Source organism: Copadichromis virginalis, linkage group LG3 (assembly GCF_057382275.1).
Source record: "Copadichromis virginalis isolate Kocher_CV1m ecotype Utaka linkage group LG3, C_Virginalis_male_GT1.1, whole genome shotgun sequence".
In the NCBI taxonomy this organism is placed as follows: domain Eukaryota; kingdom Metazoa; phylum Chordata; class Actinopteri; order Cichliformes; family Cichlidae; genus Copadichromis; species Copadichromis virginalis.
The window spans coordinates 41,096,231-41,111,442 of NC_140620.1; the positions used below are offsets into that span (position 1 = coordinate 41,096,231).

A 15,212-nucleotide genomic window follows, 5' to 3' on the forward strand; every position below is an offset into this window, starting at 1 on the left:
ACAGCGAGACTCGAGTAGCAGTTGTTGAAATGACGTGAACAGCGGTGAACTGAGAAGACTTGTGTGGGCTGGAGTCTATTTACTGAAGCAGTGGAGTACCATATCTTCCAATGCCTGGAAATAAGATTATTATAGGCTACCAAACGCAGCGACAGATACAACATTAAAGGATGTGCAGACGTGATATATGGATAAATAAAATCCTGTAAGCGACACTAAGCCCGCTGCTTCAAAGCGAATGTCTGATCGATTGGCAGAAAAACTGCTGACCACACGGTGAAGGTGAATAATCACGTGATTTCTTCTAAATCAAAGACGAGAAACGCCAGACTCCCCTGACACACCGACACTCCATTACTTATCTGATAGCTTCACTACTATCGGCAGAACTGCGCAACTGCAACATCTGCGCAATTACCGTTTTATAATTCTGAAACGATATTATGATATTGAGATATAAGTGATAGAAAAAGCAGATTTACAGACTGTTTTTAATAAAATGGTTTAACACGAACAAGATAAAGAACAGTTTACTTGTGTAACTCATGTCCACACATGACCCGCAGACTCATTTAAAGACTAACGCAAAGCTCTTGGTTTAGGTTTGCTTTGTAAATCATAAGGAGACCATATACAGTGTTTTAGATTAAAGTCACTGTGATTCACAGGAGATAATATTGAATTAACCTGTGCAGTGATTCCAAAGAGTCGGTCAACTCGATATGAGTCCAATTCAAATACAACAACAACTTTCACTCTTATATTTCTGTTACTCCCTCACACTGTAATCGATTAGTTGTAGGCCGATTTAGTTGGATTAAGTGTCAATAACATCCACATTATTTTATTCTCATAAATAAACAAATAAATAAATGGCATGTTTACATTACTGTTTCCTTCTTAAAGCGAAACAAACCATTTCAGACGCATGTTTCCGGGTCTGCTGTATAAAAATTTAGCGTAACTGCGCATAACATTCAGACGGAGACAGTGAAAGGAGCTCGCAGCTTCCCCCACACGATGTGTCGATATGATGTCGCTGTTGTCTCGCCTTCAGGCGGGATGAAAACAGTCAGCGTGTACTCCAAACAGCTGCCCGTGCAACAACCGACGGTGGGCCAGCTGAGGAAGGAAGCGCTCAAAGCGTTTTCCACAGGTAGGCGAACCTAAAACAAGATTTGAAAAAATAAAAATAAACACTGTAGCAATCTGTTACACAACAAAACAATACATTTAAATCATGCTGCGTATTTTTTGTGATTTGTGAAATATGATTTGTATGTTTAAAATTATTTTTAGAATTACGATCAGTTCAGTTGTCAGTTGTTGAAACATTATAAACGTGGAACTGACGAGGCTGGTCCATAACCTGGAGACTGTCCGGAAGCACAGACAGTGAAAGTGTTACTAACTGAACTGCTGTTCTCTGCGATGCGGCTTTAACAGAGGCATTTAAATAAGTCCAGTATTTTAATGCCCGCGTTAAAACCTTTAATGCGGGGACATGTAGCCTGTTTATTTATTCTAAGGCTTGCGGAGTAACTTTCTGTTTTCCTTGTGTTCCATGTGTAGAGAAATATTTGGGTGAAATCCGTCTGGTCGTTGAAGGAAACCCACTGGATGACGACTCTGCGTCGCTGTCAGACTGTAAAATCAAGCCCAACTCTGTTGTGCAGATGGTGACCAAGGTTCACGGAGGCTGACTGAGCTCCATCGTCGAGCTCCAACCGTTTAACACAGACCAAGGACAAAAATGCTTTTGTACGCTGTTAAACCTGTGCAGTTATTTCGAGCTGTTTCTCAGGGTGTAAACAATTCATTAGCTACTTTTTTCTTTTTTCTCTTTTTCTTTTATTTTTGTTGATAAATTGTGTGGGACACCAATAACAAATGTAAGGGTGCACACACCGGGGAAATTAAATGCTCCACCTCATGGGCTTCTGTGCTCAGAGCCAAAGATTATAAATAATAAATCAATCATGTGGCAATATTATTAGCCACATGATAACCACCAAGAAATGAGAAAATGTAAAGGCACACAGAACAACCTCAAGAAAGTAAATCATGTACTGATTTTTATCATTTGTGCTTTTGTGATGTAAATAAAAACAAACATATACCACTGTACTTGTCATGGACTGGATTGCACTTTTAGATTAGTTAGTTGCAAGTTACGCAAGAAATAAAATTCTGATTTGCTTTGTAGCCTATTACTTCAGACTGTCAGAGAGTCAGAGTCAGACTGTCATGTATATTATACAAAATGATACATAAAAGCCTGATACTCATGATAAAGGCCCGTCATGTACAGTGATTTGTATTTGAGACATTTAAGGACTTTTCGCCCAATTTCCACCAACTGGAAATTATATGTAAGTGAATAAAAAATGTTTAAAAATCATTTAATCTCCATAAAATAATTCAAATACTGGAATCAAACTGAAACAAACTGAAACTGTAAATAATTTTTTTTAAAAACCCAAAGAGATTATTTCTTTAATTAAAACAAAAACTGGTATCACCTACCCAGCACAACATGATAAATGACAACATTTTGACAATTTATTTAAATGAGCTGCATGTTTTACATCTTAACTTTTGTTTTAACCCAACAAGGTTTTGCAAAAAGAAAGAATGTGTGTTTAACTTCACATTTAAAATGTATTTTTGAGATTTTACAAATCAGGCATAATACACATCTGGTAGGAAATTTCTCATCAACAAACTACAACATTTCTTTAGCATTATATTACATGATATATTATTACAGATAAATGCCAACCACAGGTTTCTATGAAACATGTTTATTTCCTGACTGGTTGACAAGTGGATACTGGAAGTAGCTTAACCATGCAGACCTAGTATAAGTTCAGTGACCTGGCAATCTCCAGTCAGAGTGAAATTCTGGGAATTGTTGACTGGTTTCTGGCAGTTGCTAGGTAAATGTGGGAGCAAAAAGTTATTTTTTTTAATATAATTATGATATAGTTTAAAGTGCATCAACTCCAAGGCACTTTCACACCAAAACAAAGTGAAGTTTGATGGCCTTGTGTTGTTACTATTATTTCTTCTGCCATACAGGTATCGATGTCTGTCTGGGAGCTACACCACTAGAGCAAGGTGCAGAAATGCCACTTGTTGTGGTGCATTCGGTGAAGATCTTCAGGCACACAAAGCAGAACTTCACCTTGCAACGAGGACAAACAAGAGATTTACAATTCCTCTTGCTGTGCTCCAACAGCAACCCACAGGTGGGACAGGCACGGACAGAGGGACACCCATGGACACCCTTCACTGAATCAAAGATGATATCTGGGCATTCTTTTAGCGTCTTTAGTGACTGGTTGCAGCAGCCACGATTTCCACAGCGGTCTTTCCGAGGCCGTGCACCTTTCCACTCCTTCAAACACTGCCAGCAGAATTCAAAGGTCTGTCCTTTTACTGATGTGCACACTTTACAGAGGACATTCAAATCTGATCCATTCTCTCTCGTCACAGCGGATCCGCATCCAGGACACTACAAGAGAATGACATTTAACAATAATAACAAATTTACAGTAAATATAATATGTTAATGAGACACTTACAAATCGGGTGATAAGCATCTGCCTGGCAGCGTTGAATTCCAGGGTTTTTCTGAAGTACTCGGTTTCTTGAGGGTCCAGAAGAGCCATTTTACAAACCTCTGCCAAAGTCCACTCAGCACTGCAACCAAACGCACCACACACAAACCTGCTGTCACCCTTTATTGAAATAATGAGACGTAAAAGGATTATTAGACTCACATGTTGGAAACAAAACACAAAACAATTTGATGAGCTGGATTTTTGTTGTTTCAGTTAAACTCACATTAATCAATAAATACCATATTGTGGGTAAGACATGCTCTGTAATTCATTAACTTATTAGCTAATAAAAGAAATTATATTTATCATTAGCAAAATTTTTCTTGTAGCTAATACCTGCATTGCTAGATATGCAGTGGTTTGATAAAACACTGAAAATGTCACAGCTGGACAAGGTGTAAGTCATTGCACTGAAATCTAAAGTATATGATAAAAATAACAGGTTTCAGGTTAATATTTTTGATACAGGCTTTCATTAGGTGCTCATCTAGTTTTTGGTACTTTTGTTTCCAAAGACTTGTGAGATGCAAAAGAATAAGGAAACAAAAGTGGCTGTAAGGTTGTTTAGAAGAGCACGGTTTATCAGTCTCTTAGATGTGTGATTTCTTGAAGTGCTTCACAGGTGCTGATTGAACACGAGGTGATTATAGGCCCTAAAATGTTGTGTACACACTGTTGAGTGATGTGTCTGCAGACCAAGTAAAGAGCGCTTGCTGTGTATTATGTTTAAAACAAGATGTGATAATAGATCAGGTATTATTTTCATCACTTACACATGTGTGTGCTTGTATGTTGTGGTAGGATTAAAAATATTATCAAGATTAATTTAATATCTAATTTATCCCAAAATCAGAAACCTGGTACCACGCCCGATGCCTTCTGCTTTTATTTATTTAGGTACACTGTTATTTATGCTGACTTTATTTTATCTATTTTAACAAAGTCAACCTTTAGTGGCCTACCTGCTCCAACAACCTGCGACACCAGTTGGTGAGAGAGGTCGGGGTCACAGCGTGACCACAGGACATCTGAGCTCTGAGAGATTTGAAGCCTTCACACAAAACTGAGAACAATCACACACAAATTCAAGAATAAATGTTTTGTGACGTTGGTTAAAATGATTTTCACCGTTATTATTGTAATTATTCTCATTATTGCTGCACCCAAGTAATACTTACAGTCCAAATCATCCTCTCTATCGACAAATTTAAATGTCAGGTCGAGAGGGTTGTAACACTTCTCCTGTTTTGTTAAAGTATTTGAGGCCATCAGTCTGCGAAACAGTAACAGAGCACAGTGTCACTTCAAAGAGACAACCCCCCCCCCCCTCCGAGTTTTAGCTGTGTGTGTGTGTGTGTGTGTGTGTGTGTGTGTGTGTGTGTGTGTGTGTGTGTGTGTGTGTGTGAGTGAGTGATTTCGGAGTGGGAATGGGCCAAAAAAACTACAAAAAAAGGCATTGAGATATTGAAGCAGGTTTTAATCAGATTGGTTGTTGCTGGGTTATTTCTCAATTACACTGAAATGTCGCATATCATAATTTAAAGCCACACTTCGGCTTTTAGTAAGATCCTTGGATCTTAATGACGTCTCTCCAGCTCTTTAATTTCTCCCTCCTCAACAGCACCCCTGCAGATAATATCTCTGTTCTTTTGACATATTTTGTGCATCTATTTTTAGTTCTTTTTTATTTTTCGGTTTCAGTTTCTCAGCTCCATCTTTTCAGAACTTTTTTCCACACTAAACTCGAGCGCCGGAGCGCGCAGGGAAGGTAGGGGAGGTCCCGGTTGCGTAAAGATATTTTATTGGACGACACAGTGTCGATAATGAAAATGAACGAATAGGCTGCTCACTCTTCGGGGGCCCTTGAACTGATCCATCGCCCTGCCTGTGAAATTCCCTGTGTGCCAAATTACCACTCCAGCCCTGGTAACAGTAAGTTCTGAACTTTCAGTACTATGTTTTTAATCACAGGCTTTATGTTTTAGGATCACTGTGACGTCAGACCGTCAGACTCTAAATGATCGAAGTAAAGAGCGAACTCTCCGGTCCGCACTTTCTAACCATGACAAAAAGTCGTTACCAGTGAAATCAGAGTATTGAACATGTAACCAAAAGTAACACGCGCATGAGTGAGTGAATACGCTGAGTGTTACCTGTGCGGGAGACCGGCCAGGTAGGTGAATAAGGCCATCGTCGATCCTGCTGCGGGACACGCACGGTGCAGTCAACAGACGTGTGGCGCCGCGATGAGCCTAGTAACAGCTGACTCTGAGTGACGTCAACACAAACGTGTGGCCGGATTTGTTTATTATATACAGTTTAATGTGCAAGCTATTAATAAAACATTAAAAGGTGAACAGACAGCAGGCCTATGAATAAACAACAATGACGACAAACTATCAAACCAACAAAGTGAACCCAACATCACGTTAAAATTAATCATAAAGAAAGAAAGTGATTTCTTTTAACTCTAAGAAAATGATAGCGAAACTAAATTAGATATAGAACTTAGCTAACATTTGGATTCCTAAGAGATCTTTTCGTATGTTTGTCTGATAAAGGGTTTGTTATGAGGTGAACAACTATTTAGAGACAGCCCATCTCAGTGACTAATACACTCTGAACTCACCTGACTTTAACAGAAACCGAAGGAGCTCTTCAGACTCACACACCAGACAAACACAATGTGCAAGTACAGCTTGTCCGTCCGCTCACCTGCAGGTGAGTTGGGGGTTATCAAATTAAATCACTCCAAAAAGCAGCAGAAGACCGTGAAAGACTTGAAGATGAAAGCAGCGCAACTGTTTCCAAAGAAAGGTAAGCCCAAAAACTCAAAACATATCAAAAGAGAAACTATAAAGAGAAGAAATAGTAGTGAAGCTATGTGTCGAGCGATCGTGTTGCAATCTAATGAAAATCAAGTGACACAAATGACACAGACTCATTCAAATGTCCTCATTTATTTCAAGAATCTTATATCTTTTTTAAACTGTATCAAGTGTTTATTGTCAAAACTCTTTCGGTTCAGTTTGGTGTTCATTATGTTCCGTGTCAGTTTCAGTTTGTTTTGTTGTTATGTGAGGTTTTTGTGTCGTGCAAAAATCACGAAGCACAATAATACGACACAACTTCAAACACACATTCAACTGGATAGCTCACTGTTATTGTGTTTTCGTCGCACAAACTGTGAGAGCACACTTTGGTTTATAAAGCGGGTGAAATAAATGTTTTTCACACTAAGTTTAGTTTTAGTTGAGCAGTGGCCACAGCCATGTGCTGTCTGAGTGCAACTTAAAAATAACAACCTTCAGTGGTGTTCAGAGACATGATATAATTATTTGAGACATGTTTAAATATTTAGTGAGGTTCTCGCTCTCCTGTGTGTGTGTAGGATATCTTATGGCTGAATTCCGGCTGATTGTCTCAGGAAAGCCGCTGGATGATGACTCTGCATCTCTGTCAGAGTATGGGATCAAACCCTCGTCTGTGGTGCAGATGGTGGCGAAGGTCCACGGAGGCTAACAGATATCATCATCGATGAACTTAACTCCACCCAAAAGATTCACCTCAGGACTGGAATGTGATACACCAAAGGACGCAATGCATCATCTTTGCTAGCTGGGACTGTGTCATCTTTGATCTTTGGTTCTCTTCTACACTTTTGTATCCTCCTTTAGATTTTAAGACTTTTATCATACCTATATAGACATCAGCACTAATTTATTATCACAAGTTGTAAATGATGCACAAATGGGGCATAATAACATTTCTTTTTTTTATTTCTCTTTTTGTTTCGTTGCTAGCCTGTGTAACTTACTAGTAGTTGAAATACCAAAAGCTGACAACAAATGTACGGTTACGCAGCAGCCCCATGAATATCAATGTTCCTAAAAAAAAAGTGATGAAATCATTGGTTAATATTTAGTTATCTTGACTTTCCAGCTGATTCTCATAAATGCTCTGCTTTCATCTTGTTTAAAAATAAATGCAATGATTGTTGAATTTAACCCATTGTGCTCATTTGTAGCTCTGTATATTTATTCTTGGGTTCTTGTTGAGTAGCCTTGCTTTGCTTAGCTAAATATACCCTGCAAAAAAAAGTAATTCATTCCCCATAAACATGATAACTGGACTGCATCAAAAACTGCAATCAAGCGTTTGTGAGTCTTTTACATCACTGTGGAGGAATTTTGGCTACATTGCAGGGTTTACAAGCATTAGCATCCTGTTTAGGGTCATGCATCTTAGAGCAACTCAATCTGATTTAAGTCCAGACTTTGACTCGGACACTCCAAAACCTTAATTTTTTTTTTATCTACTCAGAGGTGGACCTGCTGCTGTCAGTTCATTGTCCTGATGCATAACACAAGTGAGCTTCATGGGATGGGATGAACTGATGGTTGGACATTCTCATTTAGGATTTTCTCGTAGAGAGCAGAATTCATGGATTCATCAGCAGCAGGTCATCCTGAAGCACCAAAGCAGTCCAGACCATTACACTGCTACCACCACGTTTAACTGTTGGCATGATGTTCTTTTTATGAAATGCAGTATTACTTACTGTGAGCAATAAATAACACTGTATGTTTATTATAGAGGCATTTTGCAGGCAGAAAAATAACAAATGTATTCTATGGTAACATTTATATAAATCTTTTGATGTGTATTAGGCAGTAGCTGTTGATTACCTGCCAAAATCCTATCTCAATAGTTCACTTACTATGCAGGCTGCATGGTATTAAAAATTATTTGTCTCTAACTGGGCGCACCTGTGAGTGCTCTAATTAACACGCCTCATGTACAGAGTGAACAGTGCCATCTGGTGGCTGAAGGTGAAAATACAAAAACATTTTTTTCTACTTTGATTTAGCATAACAAGGTTTCAAGAAACTAAACATTGATTTATTTAAACATTTTACAAAAAAAACCTAAGCAGTCAAAACAAGAAAGAAAAGTCTGACCTGAGTAGTATAAGTGCTAAATATCCCGAAGCTAATGCTAAAGAAGCAGCAGACAACATAAAATAACTAAATGTTGAGGAAAAAGATGAGTACACACAGAATGTATGATTAACTTTACTTCAAATTTATGACTGAATAACATTTTTCAGGTTCATTGTCGTTATGATTCAGACATAATGCAGCCGTAAAGATCACATGTGGTAGCAAATTTCTCATCAAGAAAAATCAACACTGATTATATCTGATAACTGTTCCAACAGAACAGAGAATTATCAAAAGATAATTAAAAGAAACAACATGGTATATTACTACAGAAAGGCACTCTCACACACTTGAGCTTTGTGTCTTTTTCATTATTTTTTCTGCCATACAGGTATCGATGTCTGTCTGGGAGCTACACGACTGAAGCATGCTCCAAAGTAGTCACTGGTTTTAATACATTTAGTATAGCTCTTCAGGCATACAAAACAGAACTTCACCTTACATCGAGGACAAACAACAAATTTACAGCGCCTCTTGCTGTGCTCTACCAGGAACCCACAGGTGGGACAGGCACGGACAGAGGGACACCCATGGACTTCCTCAACTGAATCAAAGCTGATATCTGGGCATTCTTTTAGTGTTTTTAGTGATTCGTTACAGCAGCCATCGTTTTCACAGCGGTCTGTCCGAGGCCGTGCACCCTTCCACTCCCTCAAACACTGCCAGCAGAATTCAAACGGCCGTCCTTTTACTGCTGTGCACACTTTACAGAGGACATTCAAGTCTGATCCATTCTCTCTCACCACAGTGGATCTGCATACAGGACACTACATGGAGACAAAAGAGTGGCAACATTTAATACATAAAAAAATTTTTATAATCAATATAATATGTTAATTAGATACTTACAAATCTGGTAACAAGTGTCTGCCTGGCGACGTTGAATGTCAATGTTCTTCGGAAATACTTAGTTTCTTGAGGGTCCAGAAGAGCCATTTTACAAACCTCTGCAAAAGTCCACTCAGCACTACAACCAGACCCACCACACACAAACCTGCTTTCACCCTTTATTGAAATAGTAAACGAGAAATTATTTATTAGACTCATTTTGTAAACAAACCAGATTTATCATTGTGCCATTATGTCCATGTTGTAGCACATAGAAATGTTGAGTTAATATTTGCAGATACATTATCCATGTAACTATGTCTTCGCTTTAACTTTTGTTGCAGGGCTTTATATGCCTTATGGGGATGCTGCTGACATGCAAGTCATTGTGTCTATATCAAGCTTTTAGCCTATGATAAGGAGAAATATGTGTGTCTTTCTTTAACATTCAGCTGCTTAGAGATTATTTGAGATCAACAGTGACTCATAAGCTAGAACCAACACTTTGGTTTTCCAACACAGATGAATGGCAACGAAGGTAAAGGCTTCACTGAAGGAAAGATGTATGAAGATGCAAGCTGGTGATGATCCAGCTGGTCTGAGAACATGAAGAAAAACCCTGTTCAACCTCTCCACAGAAACGAGGTGAGTTTCATGTTATGATTTGTTTTAGTTTTTCAAGGAACGTGTGTTACTTTAATAATAAACTGCTCATATTACAACTGAATGCTGTGTAATACTCTGTTATTTCTTGCTGGATTTCAATGGAAGGGTATACAAATCCATTCAATTTTAATTTGTTTTCAAGTCATTTTCCACCTCAGTTTGCTCAGTATTAAACTTTGTAAAGTGTTAAACAAAGACCAAGTCTTTACACTTTGTTTTTCAATGTGTGCCGTTCTCTTTTTTGTATACATTCCTCTAGTTTGCATATAATTCTCCTGTTTGTTATTTTTTCCTGTTGTCTTGCTAATTATATTTTATACCTGCACGGTTGGTGTGGAGCACCTATAATTTTGTTGTACATGTACAATGATAATAAAGGGCTTTTCTGTGCTGTTCTATTGTAGCTTTATTCGTTTTATTTTTAGTTTAAAAGTTAATAACAACAGCAAAAAAAAGACTTTCATCTTTCTGCTTCTCAGAGCAGTGCAGCTACATGAATGCTACTCCAACAGAGGTCGATTGTCTTGTTAATAATTTTACCTCTTCACTACATATGACTGGATACTGTAGCTCCTGTGAAAAAGAGAGTATCAAATCAGAAGGACCTGATTCCCTGGTATACCGGTAACTCTAAAACACGCACCTCAAAGCATATCGAGCGGAAATGGCATATCACAAATCAAGAAGATCCCCATTTTGCCTGGAGAAATGCCTGCTTTATCAAAAAATTACTCTGCTAGCTAGAACATCTCACTATTCATATTGAGAACAACCCTAGGTTTCTCATCAGCACTGTAGCCAGGCTAAAACAAGTCAGAGCTCTGTTGAGCCAACCATCCCTTTAACACTAACTAGTAGTGACTTCATGAACTTCTTCACAGATTTGAACAAATAGAGAAAAAAATACTCATAATAATGTTGCAGATGTAACATTATCTACAGCTACTTTTAGTAACAATTGATATATATTTAGTCTTTTTCTCCAATTAATATTTCTGAGTTAACTTCAGTAATTATTTCCTCCAAACCATCAATGTGTCTTTTAGACCCCATTCCTACAAGACACCTAAAAGTCCTACCATTAATGCTTCAATCTTAAAAATGGTCAACCTGTCTCTAATAATCGGCTATGTAAAGCTGGCAGTAGTTAAACCGTTACTTAAAAAGTCATCTCTTGGCCCAGCTGTCTTAGCTAAAAAATAGTAGTAGTTGTCAAACAGCTAACAGATCATCTGCAGAGGAATGGTTTATTTGAAGAGTTTCAGTCAGGTTTCAGAGCTCATCACAGCACAGAAACAGCTTTAGTGAAGGTTACAAATGATCTTCTTATGGCCTCTGACAGTGAACTCATCTCTGTTCTCTTCCTGCTAGACCTTAGTGCAGCATTCGATATTGCTGATGATAGTATTCTATTAGAATTATTAGAGCATGCCTGCAATACCTGCAGTATTACAGGTACTGCACTTTAAGTGTTGTTACTGTTGAGGAGTTATGGATACAGGTCCTTATTCACTTATGAAGCGCCTTGAGGCGACTTATGTTGTGATTTGGCGCTATATAAATAAAATTGAATTGAATTGAATTGAATTGAATTGAATTAGCTGCTGTTTACAGTTTAAACAGATTAAATCTTCATCAAGACAAGCACTACTAATTGTACTTTGCTCCTCATTGTTTTTGAAAAGCAAGAGCAGGCAAAACAAATACAGTAAATGCAGTTTTATCTGTAAGTTTGTCCCAACCCAGCACTTTAAATAACGTTCTGACAGATACCGCTGATGTGTCACAAATGCAGATGAAGTGTTCTTTGGTGTCAGAGCCTGGTGTAGCACTGTAATACTGGACATAATACAGAGACAGACGTATTCTTTGAGGCCAAACATTTGATTCATTTAGAATATTAGAAACTTGTTTTTGCATTTTGACCACCTGTCTGTGAAACACCTATGTTATAACACTCTGTTTTAATATATGTTTATTTTAATGTTTTAATCTGTGAATTTCATTTTTTTAATATATGAGAGAAAAGTCCTATCAGCCCTGTGCTAAGAGGGCTGTGGTCATCCATCCGTCCTGTTCTAATGAACACAAATGTTGTAATAGTAATATAAACAGGAAAGTCTGTGAACGTCTGTATAAAAACAGAAAACTGCCAGGACATTTCTTTTTACCTGACATTCATCGTCTAGTTTTAAGTAGCTTTTCCCAAAAACTTGTGACATGCAAAAGAGTAAAGAGATTTCTCAAAAAAACTTTCATATTGCTGTTGAAATTGTGGATGTAATGTTGTGTAGCAAAGCACAGGTTCAAACCCAGAACGTGCCCATGAGGCTCTCGGATGTGTAATTTTTTGCTGTGTATCACAGTTGCTGATTCAACAGCACATCAGTGTTAATCAGTATATGTACATATTAAAAATGTATGGAGCATGGGTGGAGGATTGAAATGACCAAAAGATGTAGATCATAGTCCTGTTCTGCTTACTAAACTGTTCTTTGAAAACAATAAGTGTGGAAGAGCAGCTGTTCAGCAGTGACCAAACATTTCTTTATCTAAATCATCTCAGATGATTATATACTGAAATGTTGTGTACACACTGATGAGTCATGCGTCTGCAGCATTTGCGTTACATATTGAGAAACTCCCGTTTATGAAACTTTCACTTAACTAAAGCAAGAGTTACATTACATAAATGCTACAAGCGACAACAACGCAGACAGAAATCAGAGCTGAACATTTCTGTCCCATTTTATTTGTTCCTTGAAAGCAGAGGTGGTTTCTATCGAGATAAGTTAAGTGCACCACTCCCTCTGTTGACTTCAGTTAGTCTTTCTCGCTCTCTTTCTCACCTATATGACAATAATCATTCCAGTAAAATGGTATTTATTTAAGTGCGCTTTGGATCTCTTTATTTAAGTGATTTAATATGTTTTCTGCATTTATTCACATGTGTGTTTATCACAAACGTGTGCTTAAAATAGTTGTGGGTGGTAGCATTAAAACCATTAACTTCTATAATTAAGGCCCAAATTATTCATTTATTATCTGATTTATCCCAAAATCAGGATACTGCCATGATGCCTGATTACTTCTGTTTCTTATTTATTTAGGTATATTTTTATTTATGCAGTTTTTTTTAAATGTATTTATTTTAACAAAGCCAACCTTCAGTGGCCTACCTGCTCCAACAACCTGCGACACCAGTTGGTGAGAGAGGTCGGGGTCACAGCGTGACCACAGGACATCTGAGCTCTGAGAGATTTGAAGCCTTCACACAAGACTGAGAACAAGCAAACACACCATTTAAAAGAAAATGTGTTATGCAGGAATAAACGCTAATGTCCGTTTTATTTTTACATTGCACAATGTCAATAGTAATACAAAGGCTTAAAATGATTTTATTTTATTATTTCTAAAATATAATTTAACGTCACGGACACCAGTTTGAAAAGTGCCCAAGTGTTACTTACAATCCAAATCATCCTCTCTATCAACAAACTTAAGTGTTGGGTCATTCGGATCATAACACTTCTCCTGTTTCGTTGTCATATTTGAGGCCATCAGTCTGCGAAATGATAAACAAACCAGAATGTGCACTTTAGTGGTGTGTGTGTGTGTGTGTGTGTGTGTGTGTGTGTGTGTGTGTGTGTGTGTGTGTGTGTGTGTGTGTGTGTGTGTCAGACGGAGAGAGTGAACTCTACAGTGTTTCCAACAATAACAAAAAGTGCGATCATAATCGTTACCAGTGAACTCACACCATTGCATATCCGACCAAGTGCAACACACATCACTGACTGAACGAAGCTGTGTTACCTCCGGACACGTGAATGCCGCCAACGTCGATCTTTCTGCCGGACGCTCTGGATACAGCCTAAAGAGGTTGGGCGCAGTGGCGAACTGAGCAACTGCTAACTCAAAGGTCGGAGGAGTGTTTTCTTGTAAGAAAGTGATAGTGAAAGTAAATTAAATTAGGAACTTGCCTGACGGTCCTGGAGCATGTTTTGGTTTGTTTGTCTTATTAAGCCTTTGTTGTGGGCTGCTGGTTTATGAAGCAGATGAAATAAATGTTTTTCACACTTAGTTTTAAGCAGTGACCAAAGTCATGTGCATCTTAAACATAATCTTCAGTGGTGGTTGGGGAACATGATATAATTATTTGTGACACGTTTATATATTTAGTGAGGTTCTCTCTCTCCCGTGTTGTGTGTGTAAGATATCTTCTGGCTGAAGTCCAGCTGATTGTCGTGGGGAAGCCGCTGGACGATTAATCTGCATTTCTGCCTGAATATGGGATCAAACCCTCCTCTGACAACTGACAGATAAAAATAAATAACTTGTTACAGAAGAATATAAAGAAAGATAAAAATGAATGAAAGCGTGGTGCACTTTGAAACACACTGAATAATTCATTCCCTACATTAAAAAAACACTTTGAATATATTAAGTATTGTAAAATTTGGATAGTCGAAGTTTATCTGCCTCCGATCTCTGGACCTGTTCACCTTCAGCCACCAAGTGGAGCTTTGTGTACTCTGCACATGAATTAGAGCACTGGGAGGTGCTTCCAGTTACACACAAATGCTTTTAAACACCATGCAGCCTTCATGGTGCAGTGTGGATACATTCCGGTGGGAGTCTTTGACCAGAACACAACAGGAAGGTTAAAAACATTTGTGTCTAACTGGACACACCCCTCTAATTCACAGACCTCATGTACAGAGTAAACAAAGTGCCACCTGGTGGATGAAAGTGAACAGGTCCAGAGATCCGAGTCAGATAAACTTTAATTGTTGTAAAATTAGAATAGTTAATGTATTTAAAGTGTTATTTTAAAATGTAGCCAATGAATTATTCAATGTGTTTCAAAGCGCACCACGTTTACATTCATTTTTATCTTTTTTTAATATTCTTCTCTAATAAGTTAGTTATTTTTATCTGTCAGTTATTGTGCTATTTATTTTGCTAATGCATTTATTCTAATCTGTATTTTAGCTTTACAACCTGTAATTAAATGTATAAAATTTAGAACAATTTAGAAGATCCTAATGCCAAAGATGCTGATGCTAAAGATGCAACAGACAATGACAGG

General features: G+C 37.9%; 2 protein-coding genes and 2 long non-coding RNA genes across 4 annotated transcripts; 2 read left to right on the forward strand and 2 right to left on the reverse strand.

The window, feature by feature from the left end:
* The first annotated feature begins 963 nt into the window (after positions 1–963).
* On the forward strand, positions 964–2,124 carry LOC146714800 (uncharacterized). Its single transcript, XR_014918861.1, has 2 exons — positions 964–1,156; positions 1,573–2,124. It is a non-coding gene; the product is annotated as an uncharacterized LOC146714800 (long non-coding RNA).
* A 358-nt stretch (positions 2,125–2,482) lies between these two features.
* LOC146714801 (uncharacterized) lies at positions 2,483–5,861 on the reverse strand. The gene is made up of 5 exons (XM_085451125.1): positions 5,780–5,861; positions 4,805–4,899; positions 4,589–4,689; positions 3,588–3,743; positions 2,483–3,517 (listed from the first exon to the last, which is right to left on the reverse strand). The coding sequence occupies exons 1-5, from the start codon at positions 5,815–5,817 to the stop codon at positions 3,062–3,064; spliced, it is 846 nt and encodes a 281-aa protein (XP_085307251.1). The 5' UTR covers positions 5,818–5,861; the 3' UTR covers positions 2,483–3,061.
* On the forward strand, positions 5,374–7,633 carry LOC146714802 (uncharacterized). The gene is made up of 3 exons (XR_014918862.1): positions 5,374–5,558; positions 6,269–6,443; positions 7,018–7,633. It is a non-coding gene; the product is annotated as an uncharacterized LOC146714802 (long non-coding RNA).
* Positions 7,634–8,595: 962 nt separating this feature from the next.
* On the reverse strand, positions 8,596–13,994 carry LOC146714803 (E3 ubiquitin-protein ligase DDB_G0292642-like). Its single transcript, XM_085451130.1, has 5 exons — positions 13,937–13,994; positions 13,594–13,688; positions 13,303–13,403; positions 9,479–9,634; positions 8,596–9,396 (listed from the first exon to the last, which is right to left on the reverse strand). The coding sequence occupies exons 2-5, from the start codon at positions 13,682–13,684 to the stop codon at positions 8,941–8,943; spliced, it is 804 nt and encodes a 267-aa protein (XP_085307256.1). The 5' UTR covers positions 13,685–13,688; positions 13,937–13,994; the 3' UTR covers positions 8,596–8,940.
* Positions 13,995–15,212: the final 1,218 nt, after the last annotated feature.